Raw genomic sequence first — 27,850 nt, 5'->3', positions numbered from 1 at the left:
AGATGGTATCATCTTAGTTATATGTTTGTATTGATTTAGTATATGTATGTACGTATGTCGGAGAAGATTATTCCGCAATTCTTCTGATGAACTTTCTTAGATGAAATATTAAATTTTCTAACATTTAACAAATGTTTACATTACATTTATAAAAGAGTCTGTAAAACATAAAAATCGAAATTAAAATTAGCATTATCTAAAAAATTAAAATAAGAAGTGAAAAAAAATAAAGATAAATATTTATGTGTATACAAGTAGAGAAATATTATAATATTGATAATATATGTAAACAACTTATACATTTAAATACGTACATTTGTATAGTTATAGTATTGAATATGAATAAAGTTGTTTGAAGGAGATCGAATATATAAAGATGCTGTTAGTGATAAAATTTCAAAGCTCGTAAAATATCACGTCTAAAAGCACTTTAGTAAAACATCACGGGTCTTTACGGGTCGAAGAATTAACGACAACGGCATATCTAATGATACGCATAAACAATAGTGACAATGCTTTCCTTTTCTCTTGTGTTAGAGATACACGAGCGCGCCACTGGCTCTTTATAGTTCTCGTAAAACGATAAAGACGTTTATATACGATACACAGTAGGCAGTATTAAATAGTCCTAGTTCGCGCGAGTGAGGCTTTAATGCACGTGAGGCCCAAAGAAGACCCATGAAAAATGAAGTTTTCTTTTTGATAAAAAAGTTATTCAAATCTTTGATATAAAATACAACTTGTTTTCATAAATTTCATATTTTTAAGTAAGATAAAGAAAGTTTTAATTACATAATTATTATTTTGATGTATTATATATTGTTAGTAATCCATATAATTTTATTAATTTTGTGTGTTAAATGTATACATATTATAAATGTCAATATAAATATGTACTATTTACGCAACCGCAGAGGATCATGTAGTCATTTTATTTTACTTACATTATACTCGATTTATTCGAGTTAATACTAAATAACTTAATTGAAGCTATAAAATTTTTTATTTCAATTTTAATTAAAAATGCCATTGAAAAGAGAGAAATTTAATGATTAGTTGGCTAAAATAATATTCGTAGTAAGTTATTCAATCTGAAATTTTTTTAAGTGAAAATTTCTTATAAAATATAATATAAAATTTACATGTTGCTATTTTGAATATAAAATATTTATTGTTAAGGTCATATATTTATGTTAGTTGAGGATATCGTTCCATTCACCTATGTAGAAGGAGGTCACTAAGGGTCGAAAACACGTTGGAATCTCGAGGGAACATGTGAGGGGGGTCAATGGCGGAGACGGCTTTTAAATCATCATGGGATGAGTCGACTCCTTCATTGGTGGTCCCCACTATCGCGGTCGAGTTATTAACGATCGAAGTCTATAAGTAAAGAACCGCCCTTCGCGACCCTTTGCGGCCCGTCGCGGTTGTTAACTGTTTATTTATTTGAAAAGTTATACGCGTATTACACCCGTGCATCACGTAAACATGGCAATCATTATAATTTAAATATAATGTACCCTGCTCACGAATGATTATCATAATGAATTATGAAATATTTAATACAGAATATGAAAAATGTATCAGAAATTAGTATCAGTAATTATATTATAGAAATTATTAGTAAAAAAGAGCTGAAATAAATATAAAACTCAGGCACTTAATAATTTGTATATTGTCAAGTTTATTGAATTAACTGCATATTTTACGCAATTACTCGTACTTCCTACAAGATTAACATTCATAACATACTGATGTCAAAATTGTCAATTAAATTGCATTATTATTGCAAAGCCAAAATCATCATTATTTGAGGACTGTCATGCAATTAGCTCGCGACGGGTTTATTCTCAGGGGGTAACAGAGGAAGGGGGCAAATGGCTGTTCTGCATCGCGTGTTTCGCGGTATAATCACGAATTGTTCAGACTACAAAGGCTAGGCGAGATGAAGATATCTTCTAATTTACTCGCTTTGGACACATTTAACAGGCATCTTGGGACATACACAATAAAAATGTTTATCTGCGACGACGCAGTTTAATTTAATGCATAAACTACGTTGTTCTCAATATCTTATCAAACTATTTTCCCTTCCTCTTCCCCCACCCATGTTGTCAAATATTTTTTATTACAATAAAATTGGATAATTTTATGATTTTACCTGGATAATATTGAAATAATATTCTATCAACATTTTGGTTTGTAATTAAATTAAAGAACTTACATTTAATTAAACGGAAAGATATATTTAGCCATCCTTTTCATACCAGAAACATCATTAATCGTTGAAGAATTCGCTCGATTGCAATTAGCTCTTCCTTTCCTTCCATTAGAATGATCGAGTTATCTAATTGCGTGCTGTGTGCAAGATCGAAATCGAGATCGACTAAAGCAAAGCGAGATGGAAGGATAGATCCGGTAGAGAATTCATTAGAGATCCCTATTTTGCAAACATCGGAAGACATTGAAGGGGTAGAGGCTAAAGGGTGCCAAATCAAATTTCCCTGCGGGTGGCAGACGGACATCCGGCGCGTGCGAATCAATCCCTCCTATGTCTTCTCATTTTTTCCTCTTTATTTTTGCGTCGCTCTCTCGATACACTGATTCCACCATCCTTTCGAAGGTCGCCGACGGTTAAATAAACTCCGAGGTTCTGCGAGTGGACCTTTCTACGAGTAGAGGAAAAGGAAGTAGAATGAGATTGGCTGCTAGGGCGTCTCTTCTCGTAGGGCTCTACGTAGATAAATGGTCTGTTACGCTGAACTTCTCTGATAGAGATATTAATCTTTCTCAGAGCACTCCCTGCTCTCCTACTTGATACTCCCTCCTTCTTCTGTTATTTCCACATCGTATGGTGTCCTTCTGCTTTGGAGAGTGTCTTGTCCTCTGCTCTTTTCTCTACATTGATCTCTTTCTTTTTATTTTTCTTGTTCATTGTTATAATATAAGAATAAGAAAAGTGTTTAGCGTCTGAATTATGCATGATTTTATTTTTATTTAATTTGAATAAAAATATAATATAGGAAAGTATTATTAATATTTTGTATAAAATAAGTTATTTATAAAATTATTGTTGATAATACAAAAATATATTTGACTAAACTTTATAAATAGACGGTAAAATTTTATAAATGAAATAATTTTTGTAGATATTCTTTTCCTTTTTCTTCCTCACTTCTTTTTTGTTTTTTAATAATATTTCTGTTCTTATTTTATCATTTAAACAATTTATTTTAATAATGTTTGTTATTAAACTAATCTTTATCTGCGTTCTTAATACTTATAATTAATGATTTCTGAAATATATCTTATGTACATATATCGTTACATTTATCGCTATATTATGTTCATTTTAAGATATTATAAACTTTTTATCTCATTTTCTTTTTTTTCTTTTTTGTCCATACTATGAAAAGTAGAATATCATATGTCCACGTCAGAGGGGTGAAAAGTAACACAAGGGCTCACATTGCAGCTTTGGTGAAAGTCAACTTTCTACGTGCTAACTTTCGGCTTTTCCACCCCGACGCGACGTGGAAATAACTCTCGGCCCTTCGATGCAATACGCAGTTTTCTTTTTTCCATATATTACATACTGGTTATCCTCGCAACAAACGTATCCTAGTGGATTACGTAAAAGAGAAAGGGTGAAAGAAGGATAGAAGAAGAGAGGCATACGAGAGAGCACTTTTCTGATTTTAAGCCGATATACGCCGATAAACAAGGATTTCGCTGTTTTGTGATTTGTGTCTCTTTTTAGGTAGTTCTTTTTGTAAATTTACATACACACACACACACACACACACACACACACACACACACACACACACACACACACACAGAGAGAGAGAGAGAGAGAGAGAGAGAGAGAGAGAGAGAGAGAAGCGAAAGAGAAGCATAAAGAAAGAAAATATCCATTAAAAAACTCTATAATACATATAAAATTAGTTAATGTTTAAGTTAATTCAATAAAAAAATACAATTTAACTTTATACATAAGAAATATTTATGACATATATATATATATATATATATATATACACATATAAAATTATTGTACTTTATATATGCGTAAATTAAATTTTGTTGTTTGTTAAATCAATGTGTTTATAAATTAATTATATATTTATTTATTTTGAGTTCAATGTAGATGTTCTCTTTCTTTCTTTTAAAATTTCTCAGAGAAGTTTAATATCTTACCGTTATGAGTTTTTACACGAAGAACTCTCACGAGAATACCGGGACAATTTTGTTTGCGTCACTAACAAATCAAAGGCAAATTGAATTCTTGCTCTTTTCATTCTCTTTTCTGCGTTTCATGACATCAAAATTTGGCAAAATCAACTTTAATCTTTCTGAAAAATAAATCGTAAAATTTATAAAATATATATATTTTATAATAAATAACTGCATATATCAAATATAAAAATTATCCTAAAAATGATCTAAAAGAATATTACATAGTTTCTATTGTAAGATTAAAAATAAATAATCCTTTTCTTCATAGATTATAAAAAAATTTTTAAATATATATACACACACACACACACACACACATATATATATATATATATATATTACATAGACTAAAAAAATTTGTTTGTTTAAAATTCATTGCATCTATCTGAAAAAAAGCATCAATATTTTGATACTTCTGCTAACGAGTACGTTAAGTACATTTAAAATGTACTTGTTAGAAGCGAAATGTCAATACCGTTTAAGAATTGTAAGCGCGTCTGAACTCGAATGCAAATGTGACACATGCCTCGATATTCACGTATACAAGTGAACGAGAGGGAACAATATAGAGTTCCATGGGGTAAAATGCACGGTGTGCCACGGTGTATCGTAGGCAAGGTGGGGATAAATCGATAGCATAAGGGGCTTTCCAGACCTTATGGTGCCTTCTCTTTCTCTTCTTCTACTTTCCCTCTTCCTTTTCTCTTTTCTTTCTTTGTGTTTCTTTTCGCCTTGTTTCGGTCCGCGAAATTAACGCGTATTTTGCATCGCTTGCTTTATACAAGGGACGAGGAGTCTCTTTGAAATGAGAAAGAAGGAGGAAAATAAGAGATGGGGAACGTTTTATCCCTTCTTTCTTCTTCTATTAACGAATCGCAGCTCGTGGTCGACTTCACGGAATTTTATCTCGCGCTTCTCCGCTTCCGGCGCGGTTTTCTTTCAGTCGAAACTGCTCGGAGGCGGGAATGAAAGGGTTGAGGTTGAGAAACCGCAAATTGTGCAGGGAACATGTGGCGTTGTTTACGTGTGTAAAAATCGATATTAAATGAAAGAGAAAGGGGGAGGGGGGAGGGAGAGAGAAGAGGGGTATCGGCTTTTTTCTTTCTTTATGCACAGCACTTCACTTTGCACGTGCTAGTACACATGTTCAAGGTGTCGACCGAGGGATATGGTTCAACCCTTTATTGTAGGATGCTTTATTACTGAAAACAGCAATGTTGATGAAAGGGTGAATTAATGCGAAACTTACTAAATTAAAATCCGTGACAATGTATGTAGGATAATACATATGTATGTAGGAATCGCTAAAATTTGTTGAAATAATTATTAAACAAGCTTTTTAATAATTATGCAATTATTATATATATATATATATATCTACGTTTTTTAATATATTGTAGAATGTTATAAATATTTTTTATAATATATAATGATTTTTTAATAATATAATTACTCTCTCAACTATCATATCGTTACCTCATTGTATCTGAAAATATTGTATACAAACATTAAATACTTATAACATTAATTACTTACATTAAATACTTACTAAAAATTAAATACTTCTTAAAAAACAGAATAAATCTAGAAATTCATGCTATTTCGCAAATGTTTCATACATTCGCACTGATTTCCTTCGATTTTATGGGTACGAAAAGCGAAGCTGGGGGAGTCAGTCGGATATAGTGATTAAAGCGATACTTCCGGTGGTTGTTATCGAGCCGCAAAGATAACATCGCAGCTCTCGATCACTGTCACAAGTGAGCGAGCGTGCACTAGAGGAGCAATACTCATACTGATACATCATTGGGGTACGACAAACCCCACATCCGTAACGACACATACACACACTCTCTCTCTCTCTCTCTCTCTCCTCCTCTCCCTCTTTCCCTCTCTTCTAGCGATGTCACTAATTAGATGCACGACTACATCGGCCAGCGATAGACAAAGAATAATTAGTGCCAACAGGGACAGCAGAGGAGATTCTGTCTGAGAGACATAGTAAGACAAGGGTGATAAGAAATTGAACGTGGGAGATTTTGATGAAGCATGGCTCGTGTTAAAGAGAAAAAATATCGTAATGGAGTTTTTTAAAATAAATGAGAAATATTTTTTTCTTGGATGAGTTTATTTTCGCTGATGCGAAAACTTGAGCTATGAAATTGTTATTGATATAATTTTCGTAATTTAAACTTGACTTCTTCTTCTTGAATATCCATTATAAGCTGCTTATTAGAATAAATATGCTATAAAAAAGATAAAAAAGATAATCCAATATTTTTATTCTTAAATTAACTTTAATTCTTAAATATGATTTAGACATATATGTTATAGTTTACTAATTATGTGCACTGTACGCATCACACATAATTAGTAAATTAATATTATACATTAGTTATGCTATTATTATATAGCCTATAAATAGAGTTCATACAATAATAGCACATCACGCTGTTTACATGTAATTATGCTTAGTTATTCTAAAATATTTCGAATTAAATATAAAATTGGATAGAATGAAGTTGTTGTTGTTGTTGTTGTTATATATATTAAGAGATTATCTTATTTAAAGAAATACGTAAATGTGTATATATGTAGAGTATGTAACTAAGTATGGATTTAACAGTTAAAACAATTATGTAGTTTTTTAGAACGGATAAATAGGAATCGTGCAACAACAACCTGCGTTTTAGTCTATATGTTCCTTTACTGTTTAATTATTTTTGACATAAAGCTAAATAAATAAACTTAATCAGGATAAGAGTACAATTACATTTCTCATGGAATGTAGAACGTTTGGGACTTCCTTCGATTAATCGAACGTAGAGCGTAGAGGATAGGAATGGAGGACCAAGGTCTGACGAAGAGAGTAATGTAAGGTCGTTAGTTTCCGGTCGAACGTGCTCGTAGTACAATGGAGTGAGTCTGAATTGGTCACGATGCAAAGGGTGTCTTGTCCGTGGTGTCTAATGAGCCTCGACGTCGTTGCACTCTCATGATACTCTCGTATTTTAATGCACTTCTCGCCGCTTCCGGCGAATTGCCGTCATATTATATCGCCATAAATGGGTTAATAGCAATGCCGGACGATTAACTGCAGTATCAGTTTGATGACCTTCCATAGACTTTAAACTCAAAAAATATCCAATATCTTTCCTTGAAACCTATGAACTTTAATAATTTAAGCAAAAATGAATGTGTTCTTTAGATAAAATATAGTTAGAAACAATTAATTTTTAAAATAATTTATACATGTTTAACTTATTCCGACATGCATCGTTTAAGTCTTATCTCGGTTAAAAATTTTAAATAATATAATTCAGGGTCTTCGATGAATTTACAAATGTTTATTTTATTTAATAAAATAAAATAAGTGCTTAATGGAATATATATGTTTTTAAAAATGTATAAAATATATATGTTTAATAGTAAATAAGTTATTTATTTGTAAAATAAAAGATTTCGTACAATAAAACAGTAACTGAATTTTTCTCAAAATAAAATCTTTATTACAAAAAATTCATTTAAAGAAATAGATTATGGCAATAGGAAGGGCTTACTTATTAGATTAATTAGGAACTAGAGAATTTCGAATTCTATGTCGGAGAATCACGGTATGTTATCGTCGATGTAGCTATCGATCGCATTAATAGCGAATGGACGCGAGAACAATTATAATCGTGGATGATCCGTGACTACGCGTGAGTACCGTGTGTCCATTTGTCGCGCATTAACAGTGTTTATGCTCATAGCCGGCGGGGACAGTCCGTACATCGTTAATCACGACGAATTTGCTGTGATTAATTATGCTTTTCGCCCGATTAGCTCTCTCCTCTCCGTCTCTCGTTCTTCTATCTCACTCTTCTCTATATCCCTTTCTCTGATTTATATGACAATAATATTATTTATTCATGAAAACTGTAAAAAGCAAATTAAAATTAAAATTTGAATAAAATTTGAGTAACTTTTATTTTTAACGACAAGTTTATATACCAATTTTTTCTTATTTTGACGTGTTGTAAATATTCTAACTCATATTGAACAAAGAGATTTGTCGGCGATGAAAACATGAAATTTTTGCTCGATGGCTGACGAGGAGAATAGCCTTTACGAGCGATGGCTTGCACGGTTTCCTCGGAAAAACGTCGGCGAGAAACGGGGTGGATCTCGAAAGAGAGATTGAGGGAGAGAAGGAACTAGAGAGAGGTCGTCCTCCCTTCGACCGGATATGTCATTTGGTACCTGGGTCACGTACCTCTTCGTATCGACAGGCCAACCAGCAGCCAACCAGGCAGTCTCTACTTCGTTGCTTCTCGTCACTGCGCGATTCTCGGTCCAGGATCTCGGCATTGTGAAACAATCGCGGACGCTTCTCTAAAAATCATTCACATTGATCGAAAATATAATACATCTTGAAATAAATAGCGATGAAAGCACAGATAAATAATAACATTTATTTCATTTTGGAATAATAATATTGTTGACAAATTTATGGTAGCACTATTTTTAATCTTAATGAAATGTTTTATTTTTCCGAATTAGATTTAATTATAGATTAAAAATGCATTGTAGAGAACTGACAAAGATGTGATATTCTCAAAATTTTTCTTTATGAAAGCAAAACTAATTAAATGTTAATTTGTTACAGGATATCAAGTGTCTTGCAGTGATGGTACAGCGATGAGCTTGCAGGCCCAGGCACCAGCCCAACGCTCTGCGAGGTACTCCCCTCAGGAGACCGTCAAAGTAAGTACCAAATGTTTTTTACTGATATTTAAGAAACATTACTGATAAGTAAAATAAATGTTCTTGTCATATTTTATAATACTTATCTTACAACAATGATATTTTATCAAAACAATATGTCAAAAGGCTCAATAAAATTAAATAATAATATAAAAGAGGGCTACAACGGGTGACAAGTAACATCTATTTTGCCTCTTTCCGCTATATACCTCGTCTTTATCCGGACGATAATTAACAGTGGAATTCGCTCTCACGATGATAACGCGTGGACCACGTTACACCCCGTTTGCAACCCGTGTCGAGATTAACCCCTCATGGCTGACTGTACACAGCTTGTACCACTCGACATTCGCGCTGTAAAGGCAGGAAGAGAAACGAAGAGAAATAGAAAGCATCTTCGAAATCTAATATGTGCTCAGAGTTGGAATAAAGAAATATGAGTGGTAATACTTATTAAAGTAATATTTACGTAATGATACATAATAATAAATAAAGAAATTCTTAAACTATACAATTAGAAGATTTAATAATTTTAAAGCTTCATGATATTGTATCAGAAAATAGTAAAATCGGACAAACATAAAAGTAAGAAGATATTAAATTAAATTTTTATATAAGCATTACGTATGTACATACATAACTGACATTTTAGGGTGTGAATTAATACTTATTGTAAATATGTATTAATTTTTATAAAGATACCGCAAGGAAGATGCGACTCGCAAAGTTTTTAACGCGAATGCTGTTACTTCTAATGATGATCATAATTAATATTCCGCTCCATACAGCAAATGACCTTGTCGCGCGAACCCTGCGTAGTCAGATAATTTTCCACGCGGATGCTCTTGGGTCGTTGTCTTCTTCGTTCAGCTCTTTCTCTCTCTCTCTCTCTCTCTCTCTCTCTCTCTCTCTCTCTCTCTCTCTCTCTCTCTCTCTCTCTTCTCTCTGTCGCTGACGTCATCCTGGTGAAGGACTTGTGAAATAAACGGGGTAAGTGTATATAGGTGATAAAAGCTCCTAGCTCATCGGGATGTTGAAGACTCTTAGTGAAATTTGATTTTGCAGAATTATAATGAATCCTTAAGAAATAGTTGTGTTTCTACGAAAACTGAGTTATTGTTATCACATTTATGCTTATTGAAAAATATCAACATGCTACTATATTATTTATCAAATTGTATTCTAATGTTGATTTATTTGTTATTTTATTTGTATTATTTATTTGTTATTTTATATATATATATATATAAAATAATTTTTAGTTACATTATTATTTTTTAAATAATAAAAAAATTAATCAATAGTATAATTCTTTATATATAATTGATAGGGTTAACAAATCTCGAATAATTATGAAGTTATGACTATTGTGGTCAGTATTATCGGTGTTGTTTCAACCTCCTATGTTTTCTAACCCCTTTTGACTTGATTTATTAAAAAGAAAAAATTACGAGGGTCGAAAATTCAGGAAAGTCGTGCGTGAGAGATTCGCAAGAAACGCACGGAGGTGTGTGGTAAGATTCTGCAAGCGTAAGCCAATTTAGCGCGTGCTAACCCTCCATCTCCTGTTCCTTCCGTCTTTCCTTATAAAGACCAATTTACACCATCAGTTTTAAAGATTAGTCAATCATTCATCATCATCGTTATTAAATACTAATTCTTTCGCTAAGATTTTATAAAAAAATCGAATATTTAATACATATAAACATGATTTAAAAACGTTTCTTTGAGTTCCTGAAAAATCAAAATAAATTAAAGCATTAATTCTTACATTATCTTAACTAAAAATTTATTTATATTTTTATATAATTCTAAAATTGAGTATTACATTGGCATATAAAAAGGAATTATAAATTGTAACACGTATGGGTACATTTTTTAATATGGATACAATTGTAATAATCGCGTGATTTTAATAATGAATGATCATTTGTATAATTGTTTCAAAGGGAATTGTATTGCAGAAGTTGTTTTTTTCTTTAATTTACATAGTTTATTTGAGATGAAATGTATAAGATGAGCTTAAGTTCGCGTATCATCGTAGCGCGTCAAGCTAGGCGTTATATCTTTAATTATCCGTGCAGTCGAGGGATGAAGGAGGACTCGAGGGATGCTGCGAAAACTACCCAGGGGGTTGCAAAATGGTATCATCTCATTTTCATGGTCGGGGCGTGGCTCCTTCTGGTCACCGGAAATCTCGTCTTCCTTCCGCTTTTTTACCAAATATTCATATGAAGACAAGATATCTAAATGATATTATAAATTTAAACAATGTGATATAAATAAAAATTTTATGTTGCACTTGTGTGACATAACATTACATTTTTATAACATTAGCAATCCAAATAAAAAATATTTTGTAATTTTAAATAATAGTATTTGCATAATAAGAATTAAATCAGAGAAAAATCATTGGTTTAAATACAGACATACCTATATTTTATACTTAGAAGAATGTAAATTATGTAAAAATTAGATGATAAAATAATTAAAATTTTCTCAAGTAACGTTATATCGTCAAATTCTTATTAACTTGAGATTCTTAAGAATCTTCATGTCCTAACATTTCTTATTACTGAAAATAATGGCGAAAAGCACCCTATACACATCTGTATCTTTAATTTCTTCACGCATAAATACGTAAAGGACTCGTAAAAGATCCTGGTTTTGGAACAGGAAACCACCCCTCGGAATTTAGCGGGTGTCAACGCGGAAGTTATTGCAGGAGGGCAAAGGATTGGGAAGCCGACTTGAGGGGAGGATCGGTATTTGCACGAGAATATCCCTCGAGCGTATCCACGTGCGTGGTCAGGCATCGATTAGCCATTCGCAAGAATCGAGTCCGTATCATTCTTCCCCCTCTTGTTCTCGATATATATCGCGGCTTTCTCTCTGTTTTTCTCGCAACATATTGCACACAGCTGGAGGGCGGTTATCGTCGATATCGCGTGAAACGAGTTCCGAGATATCGTCGTAAGGTTTGAGATTTTTTTCTTTTGTAAAGCGTCGATTAGACCATCATCTTCTCCGAGGCTATCAGATTTTATTATTTCTATATGTATTGTTCAGGAATTCTTTTACAGGGGTTGATAGATAACTGAGAAAGATTTTTCGAAACAAGTGTGAGATATACATATATTGCAATTATTAAAAAAATATATAATCATTTTCTAAATAACAATTGATAATTGAATTATGATTATTATAATTAGCAAATATAAGAATATTACTAAAAAATAATATTAAAATATTTCTAAAAAATTAATTAATAAAAAATGTTACAGATGAAAATTATATTAGGTGTTGGAATTAATTCGTAGCGTTTTTTAATGAAAGAATGTTATTTATTTCACATGAGCATTAAAAAATACATTAATGAAAGTACTTCCCATCACTTGTAAAACGCTACGAATTAATTCCAACACCTAATAAATTGTTAATAATTAATTGTAAATTGTTAATAATTAATTGTAAATTGTTAATAATTAATTGTAAATTGTTAATAATTAATTGTAAATTGTTAATATAGACGTATAGATATATCTTTCCGTAGCATGTACATGTTCGAAACTTTGACGAATAATCTTGCGGTTGATTTGGCAAGTTTAACTACCGAAATTTATGATCGTTGAGCCGACCAACGTCAGTTACCGTCTGTGTCGCTCAGAATTATTAATTAGATGCGAGAGAAACTAATTTACGTACGCTGTTTCCGAGGGTTGCAAATCCACAAGGATTCTATATCTTCACTAGGTAAATTTCTTCACTAGGTTCTCTTCGGTTTAAGCAGTGTTTGCTGCAACATTAATCAACGAGAAGAAATTGTAATATTAATCCATTTTTTTTTAGTTGTATATTAAATATTTTGTTTCTAAATTTTGTCATAAAATTTTGACTAAATATAAGAATACTTAGATATTATAACAATATCTCAGTATTGATATCAAATTCTTTTTTTTTACATCATCATTAAATTTTGGGAGATATTGAATTTTTATCAGAGGCACATTAGCATAACTGTGAATAAGATCGATTACGATTGTAATAAAAATTGTCTACAAATTCATTACATTTCAATGGTATATTTAAATTAATGGTATATTTAATGGTATATTGTTTCGACAAATTGTTCGAAGAATTACGCGAAGAGTCACTCTATGTCTCGATGCATGCATGTTACGCCATAAAATCGTGCTCACGATAAGGGGGACACCCACGTTTTTCGCAGCCGAATTTTCCGCGCGTGTGACGGTTACGTGACATGATAAGCTTTTAATCGAAGATTAATATTATCAGGATTCGACTGTGGAGCCCCTGCGGTGTCACGCATCGCGATTAAGAGTCGACCTTACGTGCCACTGGCCTTACTGCTATTTTCTCTTTCTTTTTTCTCTTTCTTTTTTTCTCTTTTTTACCCTTTAAGCCAAGGGGTCTCGATAAATCCGCAGGAAGAAAAAATAATCGTCGCTTTTGAATTATGGTTCACTTTTTTGCGTCAAGGAGACACAATAAATTATAAGTTTCCGGTCGCAAGTGATCGTTGGTTAAAGGACGATCGTAACAGACTATTAATTATCGTTGGGGTGACAAAAGTTTACATATACGCCTGGGATAAGAAATGCGCTAATTTCCCTCTATATTAAATACGTCGTAAATCGTTCTTACGACGGCTTTATTAGCTTGCGTGTGTACACGACGCTATTTTGATAGCATCGTTGATTTTTGTTTCCAATACGATTGTGAATAATTTATGTAATTTAAGATTCTTTTTTGAGATTTTATTATTTCTTATAAAAAATAAATATTAATGGAAAATGAATAAAAATAAAATATGGATTATACATATCTTTTCTTAAATTGCAATTATTTATAATTTGAAAATTTTTCGATTTTAATTCAACTTGTTAAATTTATTTTTTAATGATTTTTATTTCTAATTTATATTAAGCCATGCATATTGTATTGTAAAGAGAAAAAAGAGGAGAAAATATAATCATTTGAATTCTTTTTGCGTTAGAAGCTTCGAGATTTCCGAACCAACTACTCTTGGATGTTTAGAAGTGATTAGTTCGAAGATGCATGAGGTAGTAATTCTTTGTCAGTCGAATAGCTCAATTTCATTGTGTCTTTAACCCTCGAGAAGCTAACAAGCTAATAAGTGAGGGAACCATTTAGAACACGAAAGCTTCTTTTTAATCAAAACATCGATATTTATCACACATCTTTATGACCGTTATTACTTTTGTATATTTTCATAAAAAATTTTGGCATTACTTTAATATCGATAATGTTATATTGATGTCATAAATAAATTAGATAATTGTTATGTTTAAATACCTTTAAATATTTAGACAAAATTTACAGACAATTAGAAATTTAGTTAGAGAATTATTTATCGTTCCATGATTTTTGTAAAACTTTTTTTTATTAAAAATGATAAAGAAATAATGTAATACATCATTTTTAATGTCAGAATATGTCTAATAAAATGTATATACGTTTTATAAATTAAGGCGACATAAAAGAATCTTTTATTGAAATTGACTTTACAAATAATTTTAAATTTAATGATAAATTTCAATATATAAAATAATATTTTAATATTTATAATTTTAAGAAAGAAGCCATTTTGGCACTTAGATGTAAGAAAAAACATTTAAATACTGACAATTAATGAGAGTAATAAAATGTATCAATCACTTTGTAACTTTTTATGAAGTAAATAAAAGTTCTGAATGTTGAACTTTGAATAATTTAGAAACTTTAGACTTAAAGTAGTATTTCACGGTTTAAACGATCTCTACGTCTCTCCACAATCCGAGCAATCACATTTAAGTCCCAAAAAGCGACCGACTGATTGTCCTGTAGAACGCATCCTCGTTTGAGGAAGACGATGACGGCGACGCGTGTAACCCTGAGAAAGTTTCCGTCCTTTAACTCTGCCATCCCTAAGAATTGAGAATCGATACCAGTGTTGCTCGGCGCGGTAGCGGAGTTTCTGCAACTTTGCTTTAGGGGGTTGAAGGGCGAGGGGGCTAAAAGGATACCTCCAGAGCTGTGCTTCCAGAATTCGGGGGTTTCACGATATTTATGTGACAGCAGCTGTAGGCGCTCCAACCCCTGGCTCAGGCTGTTTCAAGGCATGGCCTGTTTCAAGTTCTAAGCTTCTTCGGGACCAGGGTGTGCGATGAAGATGAGGGGTGGCAGCAGCCCGAGAAATATCACTTGTAAGGTGCAAAAAATTGTACAGAATCCAAACCCTGGTTTAAAAAGGGCGATTCGTAGAAAATGACAAATTTGCATTAAAATCGATCGATTAGAATATAAATAGTAAATATTATCGGGGCTTAAAAGGTAAATTTGTAATTTTTTTTAAATATAATTTTATTTTATGTTTATGTGTAACAAATATATGTTTAGACATGAATTTAATTTAAAAATATGTCAATTTGTCTCGTTATTTAAAAAACTGAAAAAACAATTGTTTCTATAAGAGAAACAGTAGTAGAGATATAATACGCGTCCATAAAGTTATAATACCGCAATAATTTAAAAGTATTTAGTATTCAAATGCACGAAATGCTCGTACATTTCGATTAAAAGTAACAAGGGTGATAATGGCAAGGGCCTGTACCTCGTTTTCATATGATAACAATTTCTTATAATTAGTGGTCTCACATGAGAATTAATTTAAATTTAATTCTTTTAATTTTTATCAAAGAAAAGACAATGTTTATTATTTGAAAAAAATATCTATATATTAAATTTCTTGCTAAGAAGTTTTGAAATCTGTTGTTTTAATCTTCTTATCATTACATCACATAAAAAATTTTGATAATTTTTAAATTATATCTTTAAGGAAAAAAATATAAAAAGACATTCACTAAAAAATTATATTTGTTTAAGTTTTCAATTGTATTTTGTTTTATTTATGTAACATTCTATAATTTTTATAATTATATTTTTCTTTAATGACTTTTTTAGTTTATCTTCTATCTTACTTCAGTAAGTGAGAGAGAGGGAGAGAGAGAGAGAGAGAATTTAAATCTATTTCGTTTATTCGTACTTTGACTCGACTAGTAGTTTGGAATATGTTCCAAGATGGAATGAGTGGAAAGTTTCTTGATAAACCCGGACATGGATCCGTTTGCCTGGGGGTTGAATTACCATTTTGAGAGGTCGAGTGGCGAAGGTTATGTGGATGGACGCACACACACACACATATATATATATATATATATATATACATACTACGAGTTGATAATGATATTATAATTTGGTAGCCAGTGCGCGTGCGGATAAAACCCGGGCATCTCATTAACGCGCAACTCAATTAAGAAACTTTTCGTCGTTAGCCGACCAAGATAAAAATTTTGGTTAATATATCCGCGTGACTTGCATCGACTTACTTGAAGCACGCTGTTTGATATATATTAATTAATACGATGTGGAAGAGAGATTAAAAAAATAATAATGCAATATATTGTGATAAATTATTTTTAATCTTTGTATTGTTTTATTTTATTTTTATATTTATATTATTATATAATTGTGTATAAAACGTTTATAAAAAGATAAGCAATTTAAAAATTTCTATATCACATAAACATATATTTTGTATAAATGCTTAACTAATACAAAATTATTACGATTATTTTTGTTGGTTTTCTTTCTCTATCGTGGATTAAAAATAATATTTGCCCACGGTGGAGGAACGAACTTTCAAATACTGTATAAATATTTATTTTATGATTTTTATAGGCTTCATAAATTAAAGTTAAGCATTTCTTTCTACTGTAATTTTTTAATTAATTAATTTTTATAATAAAATGAGACAAATAGTTACTTTTCATGCACAATCAATACCATTCTTACTACAATTGATTCACATTCGTGCACATTCGTGCTAATGACTGCACATATGGCACTATCAATCGATAGATCAAAGCACTCACATAGGGAATGATTGATTGCTTCCGACATTAATGTCGCATCGTCGTTATAGTTAATTTACAGATTTATCGAGACATCATAAGAGCAAACATTTACAATTGTTTTCAAATTCTTGATGAACTTTATGAGATGCAATGCTCTTACCATGATTGATTAACATATTATCTATATTTTTAATAACATCAATATTTTACTCTAATTCAGCTGACAATGTGATATATTATTTTAATTGTAAACGAAATATAATTGGAAAAAAAAGGTTAATAACATAATTTTTTTATTTAAATTTTAAGTTTTTCTAATATTATTTAAAAACAGAGTATATTAATTAGCTTATTCTTGAAATTTCTTGGGAGGGTCAAAATGTATCTTGCGTGTTTGGAAAGGAATTTATAATATTATCTTCGATCGCGGATGTACGGTTATGCGTTATCGAACTTGCGCGTGCGATATGTAACCAGTGACATGCAAAAAATGGTCTGCATGCGAGCGATTGTGAAAACATGCGTGATACTATGTGACTCGGCTCGAAGACATAAAAATGGAAAAATGAAGAATTAAATATTCCGGTAGCAAATAGGCACGCGATCGAGATTGAGTGGGCTTCTTTTACTTCGTTAGCATTAATCAGTAGCGTTGACGTATGCTTATTTCAATTTGTCAACATCTCCTCATTGGAGATGTTGACAAATTATCTTTTCTATTTTTTATTTAAAGAAAAATTACATTATTATTTTAAAACATCGACGTATTTAGATCTTAAAATTAATAATTATTAATATTAGAAAATAGGATTTTTTATTGTAAATATATAGACATTTGAATTAAATATTTAATATTAGAAATACGTTTTAATTATTATTAACAATTGTAAATTTAAAATAATATCGAGCAGATTAAGAAATCGGGATTAACTTATATAATGGTTAACGAGTACCGCATTAATTTAAATTGTAAGATTCGAATTTTATGATCTTAATAAGCAACACGAAATTCGTTCCATTTAATGTCGTTTCTGTCTATTTAATTGATCGGAAGTGTCAGGTATAAAACTGAAAGTGAAGGTGTAACTTGAGAAAAGTCGGGGAAACTTGGTCTTAATATGATTTCCTTTATCATGTTGCAGAAAGAAGGAAATAAAAGTTAGTTAATAATAGCTTAATAAGTTTCTCATTATTATAGTTATTTAGAAAAGTATTGATCCGAAATTTTAAGAAACAAAATTATTATTGGAAGTATCTACTATTGTTAGAATTTTTTTCAAAATTACAATTGTATTTTCATGGGAAGACAAACCATGTACGTATTAAAAATTAAAGCAGTGTTTAGCTGAAGAAAATTGAGGAATATATACAAATAAAATTTCTGTTTTCTGCTTTTCTCTTTCTTTATTACAAAACTCTGTTTAATTTTAGATTGCAATATTACTTCTAATCTGATAAGAAAATATTATTTTTCCTTTGTAATATTATTTTTCCTCCATAAATATCTATATGCAAAATAAAATTTAATCTTTTATATGGCAAAAAGATTTCCAAATTTGAGTAGCTACCGAAAACAGTGACAGCTACTTAGATTCTTTTTGGTCATGGAAAGTGAAATCGGCAGGGAAAGTGACTAGGAAAACATCCCCTTGAAACTTTAAAGTCAACTTTCGCTTTTCCATCGTTGATCGCCCTCTCTCAACCCTCCCGCCCCTCTTTCTGGTTTCCCTCTCTATCCCTCTTTAGGAGTCAAGGTAATGCTCAGCCGCAATAAACGCGGCTCTCGGACAAAAGTTTTACTGGCTTGGAACGCGCATGATCTAACGGCCACGTGGGAAAATCCGCCCCCATGAACGTGAGAACGTGGTCGGGGGCTGCGACCGTTTCCCGCCGCCGTTGTCACGTCGAAGAGACTTGTTTCCGCTTTTCGATAGCAAACATTGTTACTATGAAAGCGAAATTGTTATTTCTATCAGAAGATATTTCTCGATTTGTATTTTAGCAATTATATATTCTCAAAATCATCTTAGATTTTATTCACAATTTTTTTAAGTCAGGAGGAAATCTTTGGACGTACGAATATGATTTTACCTATGTGTAAGATTTTTTTATGCTAGTAAAAAAATTTAACTCATAATCAGAACATTTTTTTTAATAATAGAATTAAAAAATTTTTAATAGTAATAAATAATAATAATTCAAAATTTTGAAAAATTATTTAAATATTATCTAAATATTTGAAATATTTAGATATATTTAAATATTTTTTTATAGTGTGATGAAATTTTTTAGTGTGATTATATTGGGAATAAGATGTATAATTTATTATCATAATTTTAAAAATAAATAGAAGTTGATATTGTATTTCAGTCGATTTAATAAATAAATAAAAAAATAAAAAAATAAAGTATAATAAAATATTAACAAAATATAATTTAAATAGGTACATACGAAATCATATGTACAATCTTTTTTTTTCTAACAGTGATTTATTTAAAAAAATTTTTACATGAAAATCCATGAGATGACATTAAAAGTAAATCGTGCTGATATAAATTGTGTTACTGGCGAGTTTCTATTATTCACGGGCTTTGCTCTGAGAGCACTTGTATCGGAATTACCTCTCGCCAGATGGCAATGCCAGAAAGAACGGCAATGTCCTTCTTTTCCTCCTTCCTTTTTTTCGGGAAAGCCGCAGGTAGCTCGCGTAACTGATGCGGGACAAAAGTTTCTCGACGGCTCGAATTAATGGCAAATCCATAGTGGAATACTAGCTCGGTTTCCACCCTCACTGTTGGCCCTCACGATTTGCCTCCGGGGCTCCATCTCTCGACGGGGTCGCAACCCTTGAGCGTTATGACCAGCTACAGTGATTTTTGGCAACTGTATTTGTTCCAAAAAATATTTTTAAGTTATTTTTGCAAAAATCAAATCATTTAGTACAAATATTTAGAATAAATTCTAAACCACACAATGTATCTTGTATTTTTATTTGATATTTTAAGGATTTGAAATTTTGTCTAAAAAAATTGCAACATATTGCGAAATAAATATATGTAAGTTACATTAAAAATTTTTTTCTTTTTTATTACTATAAGCTATTACTTATAAGCTTATAATAAAATTATTAAAACGTGAAGAAATTCGAAGATACAAAGCAAACATTTTTAATTAAAATGAATATTTGATATTAAAATTTGATTATATTAATTTTATAATATAGTATATTTTATTTTATGTAAATTTCTTTCGATATCGTCTACTGTAAAGTTTACTACGGTCGGTAAGAGTTTTATTATCCAACCGATGGATAGTTATGAAGATTTCCATTTCTTCTTAATATAATCGTCAATATTTGCAAAATCAAAATACAATATTATTACAATTAAAATTTCAAATTGCAACATAATTGCTTATAAACATATTTATTAAAAAAAATAAGTTTGCAGTATACCATTGAATAAGTAATAACTTATGTATAATTACATAAATTATTGATAAAAGATGCATTTTGCTTAAATGAAAATTATTTCTATTAATTTTTAATATGCAATATTGCGTCAAATTTTACTATATATTTTTCAATAATTTATGTTATAACAGTTGTTTCCACAATTTTTTTTAGTTGGTCTGATCAATCGATTTCGAATATGCAATATTGTGTAGTTTTCATGCATTTACGGATCAGCTAAATGACGCGTGCAATCCGCGTTTAATCCGATTCGAAAGAAGGGCCACACGATACGCACGTATGGTTCAAAATGCGATGCGGGAGTGTGCAGGCTTAATCTTCAGGTACGTCGACAGGGTGAAAGGGAAGGGAATGATGGGTAAACCTATAACGAGATACACCAGGATTATAAGTTGTAAGCCTCCCCGAGCCGTGAAATCCTATTCGTTAGTAATGCGGGAATTTGCGGCCGAATAGGAAGTGGACCCGGAATTTCGCGGACTAGACTAGAGATTTTTTAAATTTTGACCTAGCCCCGATATTAATCAATTATATGCACCTCGAGAAGATAATATAATATTGTGCTATTAGGTTTTTAAAGAAATCATCAAAATTGAGTCTTTATTGTTAAAGAGATAATTTTTTTAAATGATCTAATATCTTTTTACGGATAAATTTTTTGTCGAATTCCATTATTTTTATTGGTACAGTGTATGGTTGCTGTATTTTTAAATAGTAAATAGATATTGACTTTAAAACTATTCCATGATGGTTGCTCCGCACAAGAGGGTTGTCACCCTATCTCTTGCCGCCAACTAAAGCAATGAGATTGTATCCAAATGCTATTCATGAAGCGGTAGTCGAGCACAACGACAGACGTTTCTTATTATAATATCAGAGAAAATTACTGATAACGCACTCTCTTTTTTCTTATCAGTTTTGTTCGATTTATGATATATTGTTCCATGTCGTTAAGATATTTGCGCTGATAAATTTTATAGAAATATTCTTTTCAAATTGTTGAACTGAATTATAGCTTAAAAAATTAGACAATATAATTACAATAAAAAAATACAAAAAATAAATATATTCATATATTTTATGATTATAAATAACACGCTTTCATAGTTTTGAATCTTTTTGTCGAATGAGAATGACATTTCACATAAGCGTCTTGCTGGATGTAAGAGCTCGTTTCACAGAATTCATGCGACCGCATCGGCACGACATACTTGCAATATGGTGCGATCATACACCAACCCCGTAGTCGAATGTAATTAGTTTTCGGCCCTGCGGCTATGATATGCGTTTGGGGTTGTCGTAGGCCGAGGGCCTATCCCGTATACTACAATATATGTGTACGCATACACACGCTGCTTTTCGTACACGGCGGAGAGTGAGTGCTTACCCGCTTAGGGGTGGGTTCAGTTTGCCCCAGGCACCCTTAGCAAGTGCATCTATTGTTCGGGCGCAGACACCCGAAAATATGTTTATCGTCCATGGTGTGATTTCCTTCCGTGAATTTTACAAGAATTCTTTTCAAAATGTACATTATTAAATAATGTTAATTAAATATTTAAATATGTGATATTGTGATTCTTGTGGATGCAGTGAGATTTTAAGTATAAGAAAAATAGAATGGAGAAATAATATTACGAAAAAATGTGAGATTAATAAATTTCTTTAATAAAAGAATGTGTAATAACTCAGACAGCACAGATCAGCAGTACTGCAACAACATTACAATGTTGCAGAAATATTGCAGTAACATTGCAATGTTACATCAATGTTACTGTAAGCTTCTGTACTACATCGAAATTTGTGTAATAACGAGAAACAATTTTGAAGAAAATGTATCTTAAAAGAATAATTATGGAATTGTACGTACATGTTGTGTGCTTAAATAATTTTAAATTTTGATAAACATATCATAATTAAATAAATAAAAGACATAATAAATTGGATTGCGGTTGCTATTAAACATATTACTCAATGTCGAGGCTGAAAAGAAAATCATATAATGTCCTCGAAACGAAGGACCTTCCACGTGGATTGGGATTCTCCCAGTCATGAGACCGGTACGGTAAAGCGACGTCCGACATCGCTGAACGCATCGTTCTCGGTATCATTGAATGATCATTTCGAGAACGTCGAGTATTACGAGCTTCAAGATTGCGTCGGCGGTTATGGTTTAAGACGTCTGGAATTAACAGGGTCAGGTACTGTAGATTCGAACGCGGCCAAAGATATTCTCGAAGGAACGGAGGTTGAGGCTACCGTTAACGATGATAAAAACAGTTTGGGCTATTTTCAATTGAACCATCCTTGTAAAAAAGACGACGATTCTGAAAAATTTGAAGCGCTAGCGCAAACGAAACGAGCGCTTGTGAAACGAAGATTTTCTCAAGAAAACTTTGGAGAGTGGGAAAAGGATTTCTTGAAAAATTCTTTTGTGAAGAATCATAAATTTCACAAAAAAGAGATTAAGAACGAAACCGATAAGAAATTCAAAGGCACTGATAAGGTATTTGAAGAAATTCGTTTGCGGAATTTATCTGGTGAAAAAGTAGAGATCAGGAAAGTCTTTGGTTTGAATTTGTATTGTGAACCGATCGAATGGAAACCGACTGTTTGCCGTGCGATCCGCCGATCTGAGTCCTTGAAGTTCAAAAGTTTGATTCCTAGACCGAAAGCGACGAGATCCTGCAAAAATCGCGGTTTAGTGAGTTCGAGTTCGGAAAGCTCGGGATTTGGCTCGCCGTTATCACCGTTATCACCGCAGCAAGATCTATTGATCAAGAAAGACAATATTAAGACCAGCGACAGTAAAAGTTCCGGCTTAGGATCACCAGAATCGCCGAGCTCGCCTTTATCGCCGGAAAGTCAGAAATATTCGGCTTTTCATCTTATTCAACTGCAGTTGGAAAAATTGCGAAATTGTCCTTGTGAAGAACGTCAAGCCAAGGTAACTTGTATTTTTTTTTTTCAGGAAATAAAATTATTAAGCACCAATTACTCTCTAAATTTAAGATACAAGATATTAGAGTAATTATTTAATAGGGCTATAGGTAATTCATAAATATTATTGTAGTAAAAGCCTAGTTAGAAAATTAAATTCAAATAACACATAAAAATATTTTAAAACATAAAAAGGTAGAAAATTATATAAATAATGTAAGCATTTTTCCAACGAAAATTCGTAGATACTAATTTCTTGTAATATAGGTACTTAATTTTTAAACCTCTTTTTAAATTAGCTTTTAGATTTTAATTTTTTTAAATTTGTTTTCCTTGAATTTTGTTTCTAATTTTATCAAGCGTCTTCCGATTATATTTCATAGAACTATCTATGCATTTTCGTAAGAAATAGAGTTTAGTGCGGTGAAAGAGCTATAAATCTTATGAGTCACGAGTTGCGTAGGGTAAACCCCATGGGTGCACGAGCACGTGGTGCGAAGGAATTACGTTCACCCTCGTTTCGTACGTAGGCATGCGCGCGCGTGGCGCCCTTCCTGCCACTCATTCATAAGGGTACCTACTCGACAGAACTTTGTCTCGCTTCTTCTAATATGTTTACTGTTGATTTTTCGCCGTAAGCACACGCGACTGTATTATAATCAAATTATTCATTTAAAGAAGATACTAACTATTTTATTTACCTACACGGGTATGACGCAATTATATTACAATGAGAAATTAAAAAACAGGAAGTATTTTAATTATATTATATTTTATGTTTATGATACTCAATAACACAATTCGAGAATGTAATAAAGAGAGAAATATTTTCGTTCGTATAAGCTTATGCTCTAAACAAGATTTTTTGTAATTTTTACATATAATTGAAGTTTACAATTATACAATAAACATTAATGAATATATTTGCAGAAACTAGAATATTTTCCATATAAAAATATAGAGATTTGTGAGAGCATTTGTATAACAAAGAAACTTTGAATATGTATTTCTTCCATATAAAAGTATAGTAAGTATAGTAGTTTCTTTCCTTACCGTTTGATGGCGACACATATATCAAAGATGTATGATATCTTTAGTATTCTACAAGGATAACTCTGATCGGCATAGTCATTTTTGGATTTAACAAACTCACCTACTCAATACATTATGGACATTCACATATATTTACATAACACCTATATTAATATATTGATATAAGTGTTGTGTAAATATAATTATTCTTACATCAATTTAAGTCTTATTAATTTAATTTCGTTATTTAAAATATTATTAATATTTCTTTAATTTAACAAATACTCTATTATTGCAAATATTATGAATTATTCAAAACTAATTAATTGGAAAATCGTGTAGGAAATTATTGTAAAAGTGAAAATCCTCATTTAATATCATCATACACGCACGCACGCATGCACGCACTCACGCATGCACGCACACGTACACAGTAAGACGTAGCATTAAGATTTTCGACCCCCTAAGCAACTTTTGTAACGTATCTATATTGAAAACGATTCGCTGATCAGACCGGATTTTTCCGAAATTAAAGACATTTATGAAACATCAAACAGACCGCGAAGAGAAGACAGAATCAGCTTCGATATAAAGAGGGTAGAGAATCACTTTTATATCAATTTTTTGAGCACATGGAATTTGACTGCTTATTCCACGTGGCTTGTCACTCCTGCACGCGATGTTTTTCTATCCCCTCTTAGATTTTTCTTCCCCTTCATAAACAGGTGAATTTAACTTCTTGCACAAACTTTTTTCGATTATAATGAAAATCTTATTGTTTCATATTGAATGGAAAAAAGAATATATGTATAGGGATATTTACATTCAAGTATAGATACTTGTTTCCAGAATACTGAATAAAAATATCGATGTTATTGAAGGAATTCTTCTAGCTTTAAAAGCTTATTGTTCATAGTTCTTTAAATATTTTCTTGGATTCATCGTGAGTTTGGTTAGTCATTAGTATGCATCAGCAATCGATTTGCTGCTCTGTCAGATGAGATCTTATTAGGTCGTCTGGTTGATGTAATTGAATCATAATCGAGAATGAAGATAAACATTTATGGAACATGTTGTAGAAATACCTTAGCTATTAAGTGTCACGATTCTCATTTATAAATCTTACTTTTTTTCTGTAATATTTAAGAAATATATTAGATTAATCTAAAATATGAAAATTAAGAAATAACTTTTTATTTATATATCCGAGTTAATGTAATTAGTTTAAAATTATAATATATTAATTTAATTTCATATGTTTCATTTTGCATCCTTATGATTGCAGGATTTTTTGTGTATCTAAGGCTTCACTTTCATGCGGAAAAATGATTCGTAATAATCCTGAAGCCAGCAACATAGCAATAATACTTTCCGTGATACCCTTCTCGGGTGGTTTCGGTGAATATGGTTCTTTTTTTGCAGAACATGGACCAGACATTACAAATTTTATTTTTTTATGGAAAAGAAATTAATTTGCAATATTTGAAATTTTATATTATTCTTATTATATCCAATATTTTTAAAAACTAAAGGAAATTGTAAGAAATATAAATATAATTATAATATAAATTAAAATTTTTTATAATAATAGCCATTAATAGAAATAACAAACTAAATGTTTTTAAAAGTAAATTTTGGAAATAAATTATTAAAGGAAAATACATATATTAAAATTGTTTTATGAGGTTGAAGTGATATAATTTAATTGTTTGTTTCTCAGTATAATATTTAATTCAATCTTGTAATTTTTATCTGACAATTCATTTGCTGGCTGAGAACCCCTAGTCCAAAGGGCTAAGCCACAGGGCCCGGACCAAGCGTACAGGAACATTATTATATTGAATCGTGGAAACGGAAAAGTAAGTCGACGGGAAGAGCGGAAAGCGAATGGAAAGCGAGGAGTCGTAGTAACGTTAAGCCTGGTGGTACTGCTTTATTAATTATTGCGACGACCCTTTGGCTGCTAGCACTCGTTGCCCATGTCCATTCGTATGTGTGTTTGCTTGCGTATGGGGTTTCATATCGATTCAACTGGTTTCATTAATAACGAGATATTATTTACTCGAGTTTACATGACATTGAGAGATTTTTTGTTCTTTAAAAATTTTTTTGAAATTTTCAATTCTTTAAGATAATTTTAATGCAGATATTTAAATCTGATGTATCAATATATTTAATTCTTCTCGTTTTATTCGGATGTATTTTTCTAGAAGATTATCTGTTATCTTGGCTCCCCCACGAAAATGTCTAATTCAAATCTGCACGCGTCAGCACTCAAAAAATCCTTTTTGGGATGGAACAGGGGTTAAAATATCAGATTATCGGTTGAGTGGAATCAAATTAAAAGGTCATATAGGAACCCTCTTCAGTGTTGAATGACATATGCGTGTCTTCGTTTTGAGTTTGGATTCCTTCTTTTTCTCTCTCGTCAACACGCACATTCCTTCCGTATTGTTCTAAGGGTTATTCTTTAAAACGATTATAAATCATGTTGGAAAACAAATCAGAAATTACTTTCACCACGAAATTTTGCACTTGAGCTTTGCTTTAAGGATTAATATCGAAACGATTCTATTTAAAGATTAAATATAAAATATAAGCATCGGGATTACAAATAATTAACATCGCCCTCGAATTAGCTCGGTTTTCTGGTATCATCCGGACGAGAGAGAGATGGCGTGAACTTATTAGTTAGCATACATTCGAAATCTTCTGGTACACCAAGCACTTGCTATAAATATGTAGATTCGTTCTGCAGGATCTACGGGAGGCTGTCAGAGGAAAGGGGTGAGGGAGATATTGTGCCGACACCGCGACACCCGTCATGGTGTATCAAGAGAGGGCTGCTTTTTTGAAGGGTGGCGTACCTTTTCCTTCATCACGATGGCGCTTTTATAATATTCACCCCACGTGTACACACGTTGAAATGGTGATTTTCGTCTCTGCATTCCCTCTACTAATCTATCTCTCTCTATAGCAACGTCGAAAAATATCTTGGCAGCGATCGAGATATCGACTGACGAGAAAGACCGCGTCTTTCTCATCTTCTTATCGCTCCGGTTGTTCTTTGTCGTGCCGCGTTCGATCTTCGACCCTTCGAAAATCCGAGTTTATTCGAGAGATATCGTTGACTACGGGGATAGGCTTGGTGCGTCGATGATTTTTCAATTGCCGATATATCGGCGAATAAAAATAACTGCAAAAGATACATTAGAGAAAAAATTCTTACTGTTCTTTTATTATAATATTATGCGTTTTTATTATATATTATAATATTAAATGAATACTAAAATAATTTATCTCTTTTGCTTTTTAATTTGTATATTTAATAAAAGCTTTTTACTTTTGAATAAGGTTTTTATTGAGAAGAGAAATGATAGACAAAATTAAAATGATAAATTCTTTGACTCAAAAAAATTTAATTATAATTTTTCTTTAGTTACGAGCGTTACTTTTAAGTAAAAATTTTAGTTTACTGAAAGTATCT

The 27,850-nt window shown here is 31.5% G+C and overlaps 1 protein-coding gene across 1 annotated transcript in view; it reads left to right on the top strand.

Moving 5' to 3' along the window:
* Positions 1-27,850, top strand: part of sick (sickie) — a 174,494-nt gene that overhangs the window by 7,935 nt on the left and 138,709 nt on the right. Inside the window, exon 3 of the mRNA XM_087411097.1 lies at positions 8,888-8,985. Coding sequence (XP_087267223.1) covers positions 8,920-8,985 — 66 coding nt within the window. The 5' untranslated portion in view covers positions 8,888-8,919. The remainder of the gene's footprint in view (positions 1-8,887; positions 8,986-27,850) is intronic.

The sequence above is a fragment of the Acromyrmex echinatior genome, chromosome 11, assembly GCF_024713525.1.
Source record: "Acromyrmex echinatior isolate Ae372 chromosome 11, ASM2471352v2, whole genome shotgun sequence".
Taxonomy (NCBI): Eukaryota; Metazoa; Arthropoda; class Insecta; order Hymenoptera; family Formicidae; genus Acromyrmex; species Acromyrmex echinatior.
Note: the sequence above shows the minus strand (reverse complement) of the source record. Positions and strands in the feature narration are given on the sequence as shown.